Raw genomic sequence first — 17,621 nt, 5'->3', positions numbered from 1 at the left:
CCCACTCCCCTCCCAGAGATAGAACAGAGAAGTCCCAGGCTAGAATCAGACCAGGGTCCTCCTGGGGTGTGTATGTGTCCTGTGGGGGGAGGGGGGGGTGATCTAATTTCATTCCCAGGATTCCCTTCAACAAACTAGTTATGCCACTAATTCTAACTACCTACAGACACACAATGTTCTCCATCAGCCGAATCCAACTTAAACCAGTTGCAGAGATGTTTTTTCAGGCAAGTGAGTTGAAGTCTAAAGCCCTTGTGTCGAGGGGAAGAGGGTTTGCCATGCACAGATGTTCAGGAGCGGTTCGGTTCAGAAGTAACCTACAGCCTCTAAGGCTTGGGCTAGAGAACATCTAGAAATTTAGATCAGGCTCGGAAGATGGAGTCCTGACTCTTAGGCCCACCCCACAACTTCTGGCCCACTAGACCCGAGTCAGGGACAGAACCCAGGAGTCCTGATTCCTAGACTAGTGCATTAATCACAGGCCCGTCTTCTTGGCATGAAGTCAATTTTGTCCACCTCACCATTACTATGGTTTGATCACTGATAGAGAAATCTTTATATCACACACACTCTCTCTCTCTCTCTATCCCAGCTACTAATAGGTAGCGGGGACACACACACAAACACCCCAATTCTCCCTGCTTCCCATGCAGTATCCTAGCACCCCAGGACAGCTCAGGGCACAGGCCACCCCATCAGTGTCCTGTCTCCAGGGGTGGCTGATCTCTGCTGATTCAGAGGGGCGGGGGGAGACAATCCCAGATACTGCCGGCCAACTGTGCAATGGGGCAGGTAGGGGGTGAATTCCTTCCTGACCCCTACAGGTGACTAGCAGAAACCCTGAAGCATGAAGCCCAAACCCTTGTCACCCAGGGATCACCCTTAGCATCGGGGCTCTGTAAAGAGGGAAGGGGACCCTCCAATTTCTTAACTCCACAGCACCTGGGCATGCAGTTCAAAGGAGAGCTGGGGTGGGGATGGGGGCAAGCCAGAGGAGATGGGGTGCCACGGGGTCGATGTGGGGGTTGGGATTCTGCTGTTTCAAGTGAATCATAGCCAGAGCGCCCTGTGGAACCAGAAAGATTTGTGCATGGGGCAGCAGAAGCCAAGAGTCAGGGGTAGATCCCCAGCTGGGGATCTGGCCACACTGACCCCAGCTGGGATCTGGCCCCATTGACCCCAGTGGAGCTATGGCTGAGTGACCTGAGTAACTCCCGAGTCCTATCCCTGGCTCTGGGACGGGGTGGGGTCTGGTGGGTTAGAAGAGGGGGGCTGGGAGTCAGGGCTCCTGGGTTCCACACCCCACTGCCTGTGATGTTGGGCAAATCCTTCCAAATTGCTGGGCCTCCGTTGGAAAGAGTCCAGCGGAGGGCAACAAAAATGATTAGGGGGCTGGAGCACATGACTTATGAGGAGAGGCTGAGGGAACTGGGATTGTTTAGTCTGCAGAAGAGAAGAGTGAGGGGGGATTTGATAGCGGCTTTCAACTACCTGAAAGGGGGTTTCAAAGAGGATGGATCTAGACTGTTCACAGTGGTGGCAGATGACAGAACAAGGAGTAATGGCCTCAAGTTGCAGTGCGGGAGGTTTAGGTTGGATAGGAGGAAACACTGTTTCACTAGGAGGGTGGTGAAGCATAGGAATGGGTTATCTAGGGAGGTGGTGGAATCTCCTTCCTTAGAGGTTTTTAAGGTCAGGCTTGACAAAGTCCTGGCTGGGATGATTGAGTTGGGGGGATTGGTCCTGCTTTGAGCAGGGGGTTGGACTAGATGACCTCGTGAGGTCCCTTCCAACCCTGATATTCTATGATTCTATGACCCCTGCTGGGGATCTGGCCCCATTGACCCCAATGGAGCTATGGCTGAGTGATACCTGCTGGGGATCTGGCCTTCAGAATCACTCCTCCACCCTTTTCCAAGGCAGCCCCCAGCAGACCCCCCTGAGCTGTCTGATGGCCTTTGCATTCAGTGAGGTCCTGGCTTTGCAAATAAAGATCTTGCCAGGGAATCAATTACTAGTTCCCCGTGACCTCTACTCCAGTCACTCCCACAGACTCAGCGGAAGTTGTTCGGGTTCGTATTCCTCTACTAGCCCTTCCACGGGCATCCTCGCTGCAGGAGAGCAGAATTTTCAGCGGGGAAAGAGACAAGACAGACACACAATCCCAGCCACTGGGGGGCAGCAGGGACCCAAGCAAATCCACGTTCCAGCTCCAGGGAAGGGGCTAGTGAGACCCATGGACAGCAAGAGGGTAATGAGAGAAAAGGGGGCAGAGATGCCCTACCCCAGCCAAAAGCAATGACTCAGGAGTGAGGGTCTCCGGCCTGTGCCATACAGGTCAGACTAGCTGCTCACAACAGTCCCATCAGGGCTTGGCGGGAAGCATCCCCCAAAGCAGTGGGAGCCCTAATGATGGACTTTTGGGAAGCAAAGGGGAGGGCTGTGAAGTCAGGGCTGAATGGAAGAGATATCTGAGAGGGGAAGGATGGGCCTTGTTATTAAGGCAGGGGGCTGGGCACCAGGACTCCTGGGTTCTATTCCTGACTCTGGGATGGGATGGAGTCTGGTGGGTAAGAAGAGGGGGGCTGGGTGCCAGGACTCCTGGGTCCTATCCCTGGCTCTGGGACAGGGTGGAGTCTGGTGGGTCAGAAGAGGGGGCCTGGGAGTCAGGGCTCCTGGGTTCCATACCCCACTGCCTGTGATGTTGCGCAAATCCTTCCAAATTACTGGGCGTCAGTTTCCCCCCTTGTAGAACAGAGAATGACCTGTTTTCTAGACTCCACGCGCTGTCTCTGTGCAAGACCTGGCACAGCAGAAGCCAGGATCTCAGTTGGGGTGGAGGGGTCTGTGGAGCAGTTGGCATGATGGGGGGCCTAGACCTTAGCTAGGGGGGTCCATGCAGCATCTGGCACAACCAGGGGTACTTGAGGGGGGCTGTGTCGACCTGCCCCATTACAAACACAGGATAAAAAGGTTCTAGTTTAGGAAGTCAAGGCCATCGCTGCTTTCAGGCAGGGATCCCACAAAGGATCAGGCCTCAGCTCCAGGAGTCCATGGGATTAATGCACAAGAACCTGAGTGATAACAAAGTGTGGTGCTGGTTCTCAACCTTGGGGCAAAACAATGACCCCCCCCAAGCCACATAAAGAGGATCTCCCCCCCCCTTCACTGTTTTTTCTTTTTAAATAAAAACTAATGATTTTTTAAACAGGTAGTGATTGCAACAGGTGTGTATATATAGGTATGGCAGGGGGGTCTAGTGGTTGGAGCAGTCTACTGACAGACTTGGATTCTATTCCCAGCTCCGCCAGTGGCCTGCTGTGAAACATCAGCCTCAGTTTACCCTTCTGCAAAATGGGGATAACACCACCGACCTCCTCCCCGAAGTGAGTTGGGAACCACTGCTGGAAAGCGCTCGGTATTATGATACTGGTACAAAGGTCGCCCATAGAACTAAACCAAAACGCTTCCCACATAGTTGCAGGACCTTTGTCTTTGTGCTTTTGGGAGCCCCCGGGTTCGGACTCTGACCGAGTACATAACAACAACAAAATGATCCGGCCTGAGCGGGGTCGAGTTTTTTCCTCGGTGAGATTTTTAGTTAATTAATAAAAAACAAAACATCTTAAATACAACGCATTTCCCTACGCCGCCCCCGCCCGCACACAAAAGTCTAACCAACATTTTCTTCTTATACAAACTTTGTCCCCGAATTTCACTAACGATCGGCTGGAAATAAAAGTCCAGCGCACTCGATAGCAACTTGAGCACTGGACCCACCTCTGCGCTCGGAGGCCAGAAGACTTTTTAAAGGGAAAATTCCCCTTCCCCGCTAGATCAGATAAACTTAGCTAAGGAGAGCTAACTACGCTGAGGCCAGTGGTCCTATACCTCTCATCCCCTCTACAGAAATATTTCTAGTAGCCGCTCTGAGACAAGCAACAATCAAAGAATGATGAGGGTTCCGGTTAAGAGGGGCTGTTTGTCCAGCTACAAATTTTGTCCTGGTATTACTATGGCACTGAGGGGGTGATTTCTTCCCTGATATAGTTCCAGCAGGACAATCAAACATGGAGACACTTACACTGGTATAAATGTGTCTTATACTGGTGTAGCTTAATGCCCTTCCTGCACGAGAATAGCTACACTGAGAGAAGCACCTTTATGTCAGTACAACTTCATCCATGCTGGGGCCACTCCTGTCTTAACTACATCAGGTGAAAACTTTTCATCTGCACTGGTTTTTTTGGTGGAAAATTGGGTTTTTAGAAGGAAGGATCAGTTGTCCCCAGAAATTTTCAATTTGTTGTCCAAAAAAAAAAAAAAAAAAAAAAAAAAGGTTGGAAATTGAAATATTGCTATTTGGAGAGAGCCCAGCGCTGCCTCATGGGATGCACAGGTCCATTACCTCATCTCCCTGTTCTCTTCTGTGGATCAGGCTGATCAACCGGACTATCTTTCCCATGATGCACTGCTTCCCCTCTCCCAGACTGGAGACTGTGTGCATAATGGCAGGTATAGCTCAGGCATCTCATGCTCTCATTTGCTTCTGGAAGCCGTGTTCCATGAGTGGCCTACATCTCCCATGATGCACCATGTTCTCCCGTCTTGCAGAGGTGTTCCATCATGGGAGATATAATTCAACCAGGGAGTGCATCCTGCCAGGAGAATGGAGAGCATGAAGTAATCAAACTACAATTCCCATGATACACTGCAGCAACTCAAGAGGAATGACCATGGTGCATCATGGGAAATATAGGCTGACCAGGAAGCCCAGCCTATAAGAAAGAAAAGGAAGATGAGGCACCTTAACTACACCTCCCAGCAGGCACTGCGGAAGCATTTCTAAATCAAAACTGTTCAGTTTTCAGCTTTTAAAAAATAGAACTTTTGCCAAAAAAAAATGAATTTTCAACAGAAAGTTAACCCCCTCAGCCCTCCCGAAAAATGAAAAACAGACTAATTTAGCTTCCTTCTAAAATTTTCCAACCGGGATGGAATATAAAATTTTGTGTGTGTTTAGACAAGACCCTAAGAAACTTAATGCCACCTTTATAAGACCTGCCTTGCACTGAGAAATCTCGGCTGGGGTCCGGAGAGCAAATATCGTTGCTATCGTGTGGGCTGGGCTGTATTTCAAAACGAAAAACAGAAGAGAGAGAGAGAGAGACAGAGAGAACAGGAAGCCGAGATGCTTGTTTATAAAACAAGCACCGGGGCTTTGCCGAATTTATAAGCGTATCACAGATCACACAGATGCACGGGGGTATCAAACCAGCCCTCTCTCGAGGCGGATGGTCGGGTGGAAAAATGAATGAGAATCCCAGGGCCAGCTGGTGAGTGGATGGAAAGGCTCAATAAAGGGCTATTGGAGGGCAGTACTTGGTCTCCACTTCTCCTTAGAGGCTCGTTAGATAAAACCCGTTTTATCATTGATGGCAGGAGTTTTGAGATTCAGAGGCCCAAATCCAGGCTCAGTTCTCCTAGGCAGCAACAACATTTTAAAATAATCATCACAAATCGATCTGTGTCTCATTAGATAGGTGGAAACTGCTTTTGGCGCACCTCCACCAGCAGCACACGAGGGAGCAGAAGTGAGTCTACTGCATGCTGCCTTTCCATTATTTCTATCACTATAGCACCGAGAAGCCCAGCTGTGCACCAGGATCACTGTGCAAGGTGCTGTACAAACACAGATCAATCAAGCGAGCTACTTAAAAAGCTTTACTCCACCAGGAGGGAGGTAGCTAAAGAGCTGGGGAAACTGAGTCAGGGCATTCTCCAGTCTGGGTCTAAGATTAGTTTGTGGCGAAGCCAGGATAGAACCCAGAGATCAGCGCTGCAGGGAGCTCACACTTAGCTCCAAAGCTAAAGTCACTTACAAATAACAGAGCTGAATGTAAGGGGGCAGGAAACCCCCAGATTTATTGGTTTTTATTCCACACTGAAGAGCCACCAAATTACAGCTGAGGGACGAACAAGGGAGTCACTTAAATATTAACACGGTTTCAGGAGGGGAACAAGGACTAATGGTTAGACCAGGGGATGGACAGAGGCTGGGAGTCAGGACTCCTAGGTTCTATCTCCAGCTCTGGGAGGGGAGTCTAATGGGTTAGATTGGAGGGGGCTGAGAGTTTGGTTTTGTGGTTGGAGTGGGGGGATAGAATCTTCTTTTAAAACCGTTCCACGTACCGAGACAAATACAGGAAAAATTTATGTGCTGGAGTTTCTAAAAGAGAAGACTGCTTTGTGTGAGAGCTCTGAGTACCGTCAGGATTTCTGCAATACACTTACATATTCTGCACCATAGGACAATAAAAAATATTCATACATCTTGGATCAGTAGCACAATGATAACTATTTCTGGGAGGTATAACTATATTTTATCCCAACCCACGAAGAAGGAAATTTTTTCTACAATCGCAATTCGATACCTCAGTTGAAAACACCCCAACATTTTTCTCTCTTGAAAGACTGGTAATGTTTTTTGTTTGTTTTTTTTCCTCCTCCCCCCACATAAAATGAGTCTTGAAGCAAATTGTTTCAAAGGAATTTTGAAGACAAATGTGTGTTGTTCACAAGGGAAAAGTTGGTTTAAAATTGAGATTTGATTCTTTTCAGGAAAAAAAAAAGGATTTAAAATTTGTATTTTCCTTTTCTCCTTATACAGAAATTTAGTTCTCTTAAAAAAAAATTTTTGTTTGTTTTGGGAGGAAAATTATTGTAATTAAGGCAATTTGTTCTCAGTACAAAAAGTGTCTTTTTATTAGCTTGTTTCTTTTTTAATAAAAAGTTTTGTTTTAAGACCAACTTTTGCTGATTGAGGAGGAAATTTAAAAAATATATCTATAATTCTCTCCCTCTTCCAAAAAAAACAAAAAAGTCTCAGACAAAATGTGTCTATTTTTAAAAGTTTTTTTTTAAATTACAGATATTTGAAATTAAATATATTTAGACTTTTTGCAGGGGGCATCTTAGCCAATTTTGGGGAGGGGGGAGGTAAAAAGGAGACTTTTTTTTCCCCATGTGTGTCAATTTTTAGGAGCAAAATTATTATTTTTTCTAATGAAAGCCATTTTTAAAATGTCCTCCTTCTTCTCCAATAACAGACACCATTTAAAAAGGAGCTGGGACTTGGTCAGAACAAACCAGCAAATTAAATTCTACAAACGTCGAAAAACCAAACCAAACTAAAAACATGGCACCAATGTTGGGTGTGGGTTTTTTTTTAAAACCACAACGTTCAGGCTCCCATGCAGGAGATCACTGGAGCGTCATCTGAACCAATTTCAATGGAATCCGTTGAGAATTACAGCCAAGCTGATTAAACACTTGACTGTAATCAATTGGATTTAAGCACATGCTTAAAGTGGGTGCTTAAGATCTCTCCTGAATTGGGGGCCGAAACAAGGTAACATAGGGTTAAGGGGAAAGTTCTCAGAGGCACAAAAAGGCAGCAGAGAATCAAATGAACACCGCTTCCCCTCACCCACCCATTGGAGAACTGGGGTCCACCCCAAAACCTCCCTCACTGATTGTTCCGTGGCACCCACAAACTGGGCACCACTCCCACCCACCCCCATTTGTGCCTCTGAAAATTCCTCCCCTTCCTAATGATTTGGTACTAGGACAACGATCAACATTGACTCCCCCGCTCCATCTCTCCATCCCCTCTCGCCCTCCCACCCCCACCACCCACACATTCGCACAGTCATTCGCACGACCCTCAGCTAACTTGCCCCATGGCGGCAGCGGCACTGCCATCCACCCCCGTGTCTTGGCAGGAGCCCGCCTCAGGCCCCTGGGCCCCTCCTGTGGCAGCGTGGCTGGCTTTGGCACAGCCAGGCTGGCCATGGCAGGCCTTGGCATGGCTGGCCAGGCGGCTGGAAGTCCGGAAGGCCTGGCCGCAGTCCGGACAGCGGCGGCCTTTCTTGTCCGAGTGAGTGCGGAGGTGGTAGGTGAGGGCCAGGAGGTTGTGGAATTCCTTGAGGCAGGCTGGGCAGCGGTAGAGACCGGTGGTGTGGACCTTCTTGTGGTGGAGGAGGCTGCCAGCGTGGCGGTACGTCCGCTCACAACGGTCGCACTTGTAGGGGCGCAGGTCCACCAGGCCGTTGGTGCCAGGAGTGGCCCCAGCCTCTGCCTCGGCCTGGTGCCGCCACAGGTGCTGGACCAAGTCCCGAGAGGCCCGGTAGGCCTTGCCGCACTCTGAGCACTCAAAACGCTTCTTAGTGTGGACCCGGCCATGGTTCTTGAGGGCTGATGGGGTGGGAAATTGCTTGGGGCAGACCGGGCACTGGAAAGGGCCAAGGGGCGCCGGAGTGACGCCCACTGGGGTTTGGGTGCCAGCGTCAACATGGCCACCTGAGGCACCAACTGATGCACTGCCCACATGGCTGCCTGAGGTACCGCCAACATAGCTGCTATCAACCTGGCCACCTGAGGCACCACCAACCTGGCCACCTGAGGCACCAACTGATGCACTGCCAACATGGCTGCTGTCAACATGAGGGCCTGAGGTACCATCAACATTGCCACCTGAGGTAGTGCCAAGATGGCCACCGTCACCGTGGCCACCTGAGGCGTCGACGTGGCTGCCGCCCTGCTCCCTCCGGGCGGCCCGCCATTCTCGTGCCGTCTTGCTCCGGACAAGGCTACTGGGCTCCAGTAAGGGGCGGCTGGGGGAGCTCCTGCTGCCGGGACGAGGCCGGCGCTGGGCATGAATCAGCTGGTGCCTCACCAGCTGCCTCTGCCATTTGAAGGCTTTGCCGCAGTCAGGGCACCGGTGGCGCTTGACCTCGAAGTGGATGCGCTGGTGGTTCTTGAGGGCCATGAGGTTAGGATAGGCCCGGGGGCAGACGGGGCAGCAGTAATGGCCTGTCTTGTGGCTCTTGCGGTGGTTGAGAAGGCTGCCGGCATGGCGGTAGGTCCGCCCACACTGCTCACACCGGTATGGCCGCTCCTCGGGGTCCTTCTTGGAGGCAGCGGGTGGCTCCGAGACCCCGCCACCGTCAGTGTGGGCCTTGCCTGCTCTCTTGGCGTGAGCCAACTTTCTGGAGGACGAGGAGGGCAGTGGCGGTCTCCTCTCGCGGTGGACACGCTGGTGGCTGGCCAACTGCTTCTGGAGGCGGAAGGCCTTGGGGCACTGGGCGCACTTGTAGCGCTTGGTCTCGAAGTGGATGCGGTTGTGGTTCTTCAAGGCCATGAGGTTGTAGAACAGCTTCTGGCAGATGGCGCAGCGGAAGAGGCCTGTCTTGTGGGTCTGCTTGTGGTTGATCAGGCTGCCCGCGTGCTTGTAGCTCCGGCCGCACTGCTCGCAGCAGAAGGGGCGCTCCGACACGGCACCTTCCTCCCCGCTGCCGCCCTCCTCCTCCTCCTCTTCCTCCTTGGCAACGCTGACCAGCTCTTCCTCCTCCTCCGGGTGCTGGGCGGCACAGTGTGCCTCCAGCCCTGCTGCCCCCTGGCACAGCTCCCCACAAACCTCACACACGTGCAGCTTGCACTCCTCGCCATCGCTGCCCCCTGGGTCCTGTTTTCCAGGAGCTGGGGCCGCGGCTGCCTCTCCTCCCTCCCTGCCTTGCGGGAGCACTGGCTCCTTCCCTACATTGTCCCCGTTGCCGACTGGCCGGCTGTCATTCAGCTTACACTTGGGGTGATTACGGAGATGGTTGCGGTAGGCGGACAGATTGGGGTACTGCCGAGAGCAGACGCCACACTGGTAATCTCCCACCTGGTGGGTCTTCTTGTGGTTGACCAGGCTGCCGCCGTGCCGGTAGGTTTTCCCGCACTGCCCACAGGCATAGGGGCGGCTGTCTGGGGGCGTCAGGCCGGATTTCTGCTCCTCCGGCAGCTCCGGACGCGGTCCCAGCCGCAGCTGGATGGTGGTGTCAGCCAACGCCGCTTCCTTCTCCTCCCGGTGGCCCAGGCTGTGCTCTTCGAGGCTTGCCATGTCGTCGAACGTCTGCCCGCAGTAGCCACAGATATGGGAAAGGAGCATCTCTTCCTCCCCGTCGCGCTCATCTGGCCGCCCCTCTGCTTCCTGCTGGAGCCCGGGGAAAGCTGCATCCTCGCCGGCCTCCAAGCTGCCTTCCCGTGGCTCCCCCTCCCCGCCGTGAGCCAGGCCGTGGTGGTGCTGCAGGTCCGTCTCGCTTGGGAAGATCATGCCGCAGAGGCTGCAAAGGAAGGGACGTTCCTCGGTGCTGGCGCCCGGCTGCTGGGCCGTGGCATGGCCACGGAAGTGGCTCTTCAGTGCCTCCAGGTTTGAGTACTCCTTCGGGCACAGGGAACACTGGTATATGCCCAGCTGCTGGCCGTGCTTGTGGTCGAGGATTTCGCACGGGTAGGGCTGAGAGTTGGGGCTGCTGGGTGGTGACGCTTCGGCCTCCTCCTCTTTTGGGTGTTGCCAACCGTTCACCGCGCTGCCTCCCCGCAGATTGTAGCTCCGCTGGGGCCCTTCCTCGTCTAGCGTCCCCTCCTCTCCAACCCGAGTACACTCCGGGCCACCACGCCCAACATCTCCACTTCCCTCCAGCTGCATCGTGCCGTCAGGGGCATCTCTGGGCTCCGCCTCCGCCACGCCCCCTTCCTCTTCCTCCTCCGCCCCCGCCCGGCCCTTCCTCGGCTTCTGGTGGCCCCGTAAGTGGCTCTTGAAGGCAGCCACGTTGGAGAAGCGTTTGGCACAGAGCGAGCACTCGAAATCCCCCGTCTGGTGCGTCTGTTTGTGGTTGATCAGGCTGCCCGAGTGGCGGTAGGACTTGCCACAGAGCTCGCAGCTGTACACCCGTCTGCCCGGCAGCTCCGCCTCGCCCTCTCCCGTGCCAGGCTCCCCGTCGCCATGCGCCAGGGCGTGGCTCTGCAAACTGCCCAGATCATGAAAGATCATCCCGCAGCAGCCACAGATGTGAGACATCCCCGGTGCCGGCCCCGCCGCCTCCAATTCCTCCACATCTCGCTTGATGGCCTGCAGCAGCGCCACCTCCCGCGTGTGGACGCTGCCCGGTTCCTCCTCCTCCTTCCCCTCCTGGGGGCAGGGGACGGCCTCCCCGGGCGCGTGGCGCAGCTGGTGCCACTGGAACTCTGCCGCCTCCTCAAAGCTCTCTCCGCAGCTGGTGCAGGCGTAGCTCTCCCGCTCCTTGCCCCGCGCCGCTCGGAAATGCATGCGGACGTGGTTGCGTAGGGCCATCAGGTTGGTGTACTGCTTGGGGCACAGGGAGCACTGGTAGACGCCCGTCCGGTGGGTGTGCCGATGGTTGACCAGGCTGCCCCGGTGCCGGTAGGTCCGGCCGCACTCCCCGCAGCGGTAAGGCCGCTCTTCTGATGCCCCGTCCTCCTCCTCCTCCACGCAACCAGTCTCCTCCTCTTTGAGAGCACCTCCTCCACCTGCTTCCCTGCGGCCCGGCGGTTCCGTGGCCCTCTCCCCGCCAGCTGGCTCTGCGGGGCTCTGTTCGAGGTGGCAAGCGGCCTCTTCGGGCGCCGGGGGGCTGGAGTATTGGAGGCCGGGCCGGGAGGCCGGCTTGGATTTGAGGTGTATCCGCAGGTGGTTCTTGAGGGCCGCCAGGTTGAAGAGCTGCTTACAGCAGAAGTTGCAGCTGTAGACGCCCGTCTGGTGACTTTTCTTGTGGTTGATGAGGCTGCCGGCATGGCGGTAGGTCCGGCCGCACTCCCCGCACCGGTAGGGCCGCGCTTGGTCTCCGTCCTTACTGCTGGCTTCCCAGGCTCCCTCCGAATCCATCGTGGGTTGGGCCAAGCCACCCCCATCCTCTTTCTCCTCTTCCTCCTCCTCCTCCTCCGGGTAGAGGCAGCTGTGGTTCCTCAGCTCCTCCTCATCAGCGAAGTTTCCCCCGCACCTCACGCACAGCTCCCCATCCGGATTGCCCCGGTCCCCGCCCCCAGCCTTCGCCCCGTCCTTCAAACTGCAGGGGGCGCCCTCTCCGAAGGCGGCCGGCGGCGGCTGGTAGATATCCAGCTTGGCCGAAGTCTCAATGGAGTCCTCCTCCGAGACGCTATGTTCCGAGCCCTCCGAGGGGGCTCTCCCGGCCCACCGGGCTTTCTCGTGGGCCTTCTGGTGGCTCAGCAGCTCGCTGGGCAGGCGGAAAGCCTTGCAGCACAACGGGCACTTGTAGGGGCGGTACTCCGAGTGCAGCCGGGAGTGGTTCTTGAGCGCCATGAGGTTGGAGAACTCCTTGAAGCAGACGGCGCACTGGTAGACGCCTAGCGTGTGGCTCTGCTTGTGGTTGGTGAGGCTGCCGGCGTGCTTGTACGCCTTATCGCACTGGTTGCATTTATAGCGCCGCTCCTCTGCCGGCACGCCAGGGGCCTCCTGGCCTTCCTCCGCTTTGCCGGGGAACTCCAGCTGGGAGAAATCAGCCGGCACCACCGATTCGGCGATGTATTTCTCCAGGTTGCTCAGCAACGTCCCGGCGCCGCCACCCTCTAGCGCGGGGAAAACGTCGGCATCCGACGACGAGGAGTCCTGCCCTTGCTGGAAGTTGTTCTCCCCGTCCTCCTCCCCCTTCTGGTCGCGGCCGGCGTGGGCCGAATGGCGATGGCTGGCCAGCTGGGAGGCGACGCGGAAGCTGCGGCCGCAGTCCGGGCACCGGTGGCGCCGCTCCTCGGTGTGGATGCGGAGATGATTCTTCAGGGCCATGGGGTTGGAGAACTCCTTGTGGCACAGCAGGCAGGTGAAGAGTCCCACCTCGTGGGTGCGCCGGTGGTTGACCAGGCTGCCGGCGTGGCGGTAGCTCCGCTGACACTGCCCGCATTTGAACGGCCGCTCCTCCCGCTGCGGCTGGCTCGGCTCGCAGCCGGGCTCTTCCATCGCTCACATCGGACGGCGGGAGGGCACTGTCTCCGCCGGCTTCACAGGGCCGGGCCAGCGGCCCGGAAAGCTCTGCTTCCGGCACAATGAGCCTGCATCCCCTCCTGCTGCTTCTTCCTCCTCCTCCTTGTCTGGCTCCTTATGGCATCCCAAGGCGGCAGCTGTGGGGACACACGCAAGGGAAGAGGGGTTAAAACGCCGCCAAATGAGTGCCCCACATACAAGCCTCATGCCCGACTGCTACGGGACCCACGGCTTCATCCTCTCCAGACCAGGGGAGCTAAGCCCAAAGAAGCCCAAAAATGAGAACCAGACGGGGTTACCCTGGGCTATGTGGTTTGCTACCCTGGTGTGTGGAAGAATATCAGACAGCAAATGCCACACAGCAGAGCCAGGGATAGAACCCAGGAGTCCTGACTCCCAGCCCCGACCCCGCTCTAACCTACTCAACCCCACTCCCCTCCCAGGGCTGGGGATAGAACCCAGGAGTCCTGTTCTAAATAAAACAGCATGTAAGAAACTGAAGACAAACATCGGCTGTCTCAGGGCGTCGGAGAAGGGAAAACGAAGCTGGCCAGCCGGCCGGGCAGAACACCAGTCACGGACAGCTCTCTCCGGGACGCAAAGGAACTAAGTTGTCCCCTCCGCGGACTGGCTCCAAGCCGAGCACAGGTTACCAATACAACAGTCAGAAGGCCTCCTTCCCCGGCTTCCTCGCTTGTGTCGGGTTTCAGATGAGTACCGGGTTTAAGAAAAGCTGCGGGTCAGGACTGAGGGGCACCAGCAGAGCAGGGGGGCGGGGAGCCCAGGGCTGGCATCACAGGGGTCTGCGGAACGAGATTGAGGAGCACTGGCAGAACTGTGCGCGCCCAGGTCAAGGATCTACACCCCCACCCCCAGTCACGAACACTCAGTTCTCTCACAAAAGGAGCCAGGACTCCTGGGTTCTCTCCCCAGCTCTGGGAGAGGAGTGGGGTCTAGTGGGTTAGAGTGCGTGGCGGGGGTGGGCTGGGAGTCAGGACTCCTGGGTTCCATCGATGGCTCTGAGAGGGGATGGGACTCTAGTGCAGGGGTTCTCAACCTCTCTCTCTGAGCCCCCCCCTTCCCCCAACACGCTATAAAAACTCCACAGCCCACCTGTGTCACAACAACTGGTTTTCTACATATAAAAGCCAGGGCTGGCGTTAGGGGGTAGCAAATAGGGTAATTGCCCGGGCCCCACGCCACAAAGGGCCCCATGAAGCAAAGTTGCTCAGGCTCCAGCTTCAGCCCTGGGTGGTGGGGCTTCGGCTTTCTGCCCTGGGCCCCAGTGAGTCTAATGCTGGCCCTGCTTGACGGATCCCCTGACACCTGCTCGCGGCCCCCCCAGGGGACCTCGGAATCCTGGTTGAGAACTGCTGCTCTAGTGGTTAGTGGAGGCTGGGAGTCAGGACACCTGAGTTCTACACTCCGTGTCTTTGACCACTGAGTCACTCAGACCACTGAGCAGGGAAGGGATGGCTCAGTGGTTTGAGCATTGGCCTGCTAAACCCAGGATTGTGAGTTCAATCCTTGAGGGGGCCATTTAGGGATCTGGGGCAAAAATCTGTCTGGGGCTTGGTCCTACTTTGAGCAGGGGGTTGGACTAAATGACCTCCTGAGGTCCCTTCCAACCCCAGTAGTCTATGACCAAACAGGATAAGTCATTTTCCTTCTCTGTGCCTCAGTTTCCCCATCTCTAAATGGGGAAAACCGATACCAACTCATGTTTAGTAAGGCTATCATTAATACCTGCAATAAGTGTCTTCTCCTTGATTAGGGCAAGGCTAACTTAATGCACACTGGTTTAATTATAATAATTAGAAAAGTGCATGACTCCATATTGCCACCTGTAATGAGGTAAAGTGCTAAATATAACTTGGATGCACCAGAGAAAACACACTCATTAATTTATAACCTTTGCCCCTAAAAAATATAACATCACCCAGGCACATTTCTCAGCACCATGAAGCCCGGGGTGGGGGTGAGGGGGGGGTGAGATAGCTCAGTGGTTTGAGCATTGGCCTGCTAAACCCAGAGTTGTGAGTTCAATACTTGAAGGGGCCACTTTGGGATCTGGGGCAAAATCAGTACTTGGTCCTGCTAGTGAAGGCAGGGGGCTGGACTCGATGACCTTTCAGGGTCCCTTCCAGTCCTATGAGATATAATATATGGGGATATACCTATTTCAGGTTCTGAATACCTGTAGCAGGTATTTTTTTATTTATTTTAAAGATCAACAAAACATCAGGGTGGGAAAACACACACATGTTGGGGGCCCCCCCGATTCCCTCTAGCAGGGGTCAGCACCAAACACACAGATTTATGTGACAAGACAAAATTAACAAGGGATGTTTTCTGCCCCCACAAGCAGAAATCACCGCTGGCTTGAGATGAAGCATAAGAAGTAGAAACCCTGGAGAAGAATTTGTGGCAACATGACACGCAATCTGTTGGGGAACTTTAAGATTTGTGACTGGGGTAACTCATTAGCAATCTCTGGCCCACTGAAGGCAAAAGGAACACCAATCTCTCAGGGTGGGTGTAGGTGGGTGGCTGTTTTCCATTCAGTCGCTCTTTAAAATTGGGAGCCTTTTAAAAAAAAAAGAGGCTTTCAAAGTTTCTAGCCTCCAACATGACTTGATCATGCTCATAGCAAGACAGGTAAATTAGGCCACTCCACAACCTTGGTAGAGAAAAAGACAGCTAAGACCTGTTTTGGGGGACAATACGTTTCACTCAGCGCTGAGATGCGGCTGCCTCTGGGGAACAGCCACACAGTGACACAGCACGGGGATGATTCGCCTGGTGCTGAGATGCTGCCACTCTGGGGAGGGTCAGCTCAGTAACAGACACGTAACGATGCTGCGTGGGGACTACTCATCCTGCATTACGATGCAGCTGCTTCTAGGGCGGGACACAGCATGTAGGACACACAGCCACTCCACATAATTTTTAGCTAAGGAAGGGCGAGAAACAATTGCATCTAATTTAAAATTGCAGGGGGGGGGGGGGGGGGGATGGAATGAGCCAGGACTCCTGGGTTCTCTCCCCGGCTTGGGGGGGTGGGGGAGTGGGGTCTAGTGGGTTAAAGCAGAGAGGACTGGGAGCCAGGACTCCGGGGTTCCCAGCTCTGCTACACACTTCATTTACAGCCTCAGGCAAGTCCCCATCTCTGCGCCACAGTTTATCCATTCATAAAACGAGAATAACAAACAATCTCCACCCACTTCATAAGCAGAACAGGAAAAAGTGTTTTAAAGTGGCTTTAGAACACAGATGGGGCCCTAACCAACCCCAGTACAACCCAGCACCCCCAAAAGCCAGCCTCTTACCTCCAGGGTCCAATAAAGCATCCCAGAGGTGACACACAGGCCCAGGGCAGGGGTGTTGAAGCAGTTTCCAGGGAGGGAGTCACAACCCAAGTGACAGCCAGACGCGGAGGCAAAGACAGGATCTTCAGGGTACAAGGAGGAAATTTGTAGGGACGAACCCCCAAAATACAGGTCTCCCCGGGGTGCCTTATCCCTCAGGGGAGGGACTGGCACAGACTTTTGGTGGAGTTCAGTCTTCAATTCTGGATCCTAGCGGGGTCCGGATACAGGACGTAATGGGGGCTCCGAGCCCCAAAAGTCTGGGTCCAGACAGCGACTGGAGACAGGCGCTCACGGCTGAGGGAGCTGAGCCCCAGATCGCAGGGTACAAGGCTGCTGTACCCCGAGTTGCTGGCTACAGAAGCTCCCAGGGGCTTGAACCCGGAGGGTCTGGATCCAGGGGTGTCCGAGAGGCGGGCGACACATCCCAGGGGTGTGAACCCCACGATGCTGGAGACCGGAGCTCCCAGGGGTCTGTGAGGCTGGAGGCAGGTCCCAGAGGTGCGAACCCCAGTTCTGTGGTGGCAGGAGAGCCCAGGCCGGGCGAACCCCCACTTCTTCCAACGCAGGGCGCCCAGTCCAGGTGGGGGGCTCCCCGATCCACCGCCTCCTGCCGCCCCCTGGAAGAGAAGAGACACCTGCCCCCTGGGGGGCTGATTTCCCAGGTGGGGGGGGTCTCCAGGCGGGCAAGGCAATGCCACAGCCCCCCGTGGGGGTGGGAATCTCGCCCCCCAGCCCGTGGGGGTGGCTCTGGTCCGTCCCTCGTGGAGAGCAGGGTCCAGCCCCTGTAGCCCCCCCGCTCTGCCCTGCTGCTGGGGGGCGGGGGGCGTCTGCAACCCCCCCAGGCCCTGCTGCCCCCTCCGCCAGGGGGCCGGGGCTGCAAGAGTCACCCAGGCTAGGGCACAACAAATACTTCCTTTTGTTGCTAGGAAACAGGAAATGTGCAGCGGAGAAAGGCTTCCCGCGAGGCCCGCCCCCCTCCCTGGGCATGGGGCTGCACTTCCGGGGGTGTCCCTTTGAAAGGGGTCCCCCCCACGCGCCTCCTGGAGCCAAGTTACCCCCTCCCCCGCCCCCCTTTCTAAGCCAAATCCCTGCAACTGCCCTCCAAGGGGGGGGGAGGGGGGGTCACAGAGAAAAACTGACCCCCCCCCAACATCGTTATGTTACAGTCAAATCCTTCCCCTTCAATGTTTCAGGACTCCTGGGTTCTCTCCCTGGCTCTGTAAGGGGTCTAGTGGGTTATGGGGGGGTGGGGGGGAGAGAAAGGCTGGGAGCCAGGACTCCTGGGTTCTCTCCCATCCCCTCCCTGTGCATCAGCCCCCTTCCTGGGGGTGTGTCCCCTATAAGATAGTTTGTACCGACCCCCCCCCCCCGCCGCCCATTGGGTGATCTGCCTGCCACACTTCCGGTTATGG

General features: G+C 55.3%; 1 protein-coding gene across 2 annotated transcripts; it reads right to left on the bottom strand.

The window, feature by feature from the left end:
* Nucleotides 1–3,575: 3,575 nt before the first annotated feature.
* On the bottom strand, nt 3,576–17,446 carry ZNF646 (zinc finger protein 646). Of its 2 annotated transcripts, XM_042844351.2 has the most exons (3): nt 16,168–17,446; nt 8,461–12,975; nt 3,576–8,361 (listed from the first exon to the last, which is right to left on the bottom strand). In XM_042844351.2, the coding sequence occupies exons 2-3, from the start codon at nt 12,812–12,814 to the stop codon at nt 7,727–7,729; spliced, it is 4,989 nt and encodes a 1,662-aa protein (XP_042700285.1). In that variant the 5' UTR covers nt 12,815–12,975; nt 16,168–17,446; the 3' UTR covers nt 3,576–7,726. The 2 variants fall into 2 exon arrangements, with proteins under 2 accessions (XP_042700285.1, XP_023956478.1); XM_024100710.3 differs by having other exon boundaries at nt 3,576–12,975; nt 16,168–17,445.
* Between the last annotated feature and the right edge of the window lie 175 nt (nt 17,447–17,621).

Source organism: Chrysemys picta, chromosome 4, assembly GCF_011386835.1.
Source record: "Chrysemys picta bellii isolate R12L10 chromosome 4, ASM1138683v2, whole genome shotgun sequence".
In the NCBI taxonomy this organism is placed as follows: domain Eukaryota; kingdom Metazoa; phylum Chordata; order Testudines; family Emydidae; genus Chrysemys; species Chrysemys picta.
This window is presented reverse-complemented; position numbering and strand designations above follow the sequence as displayed.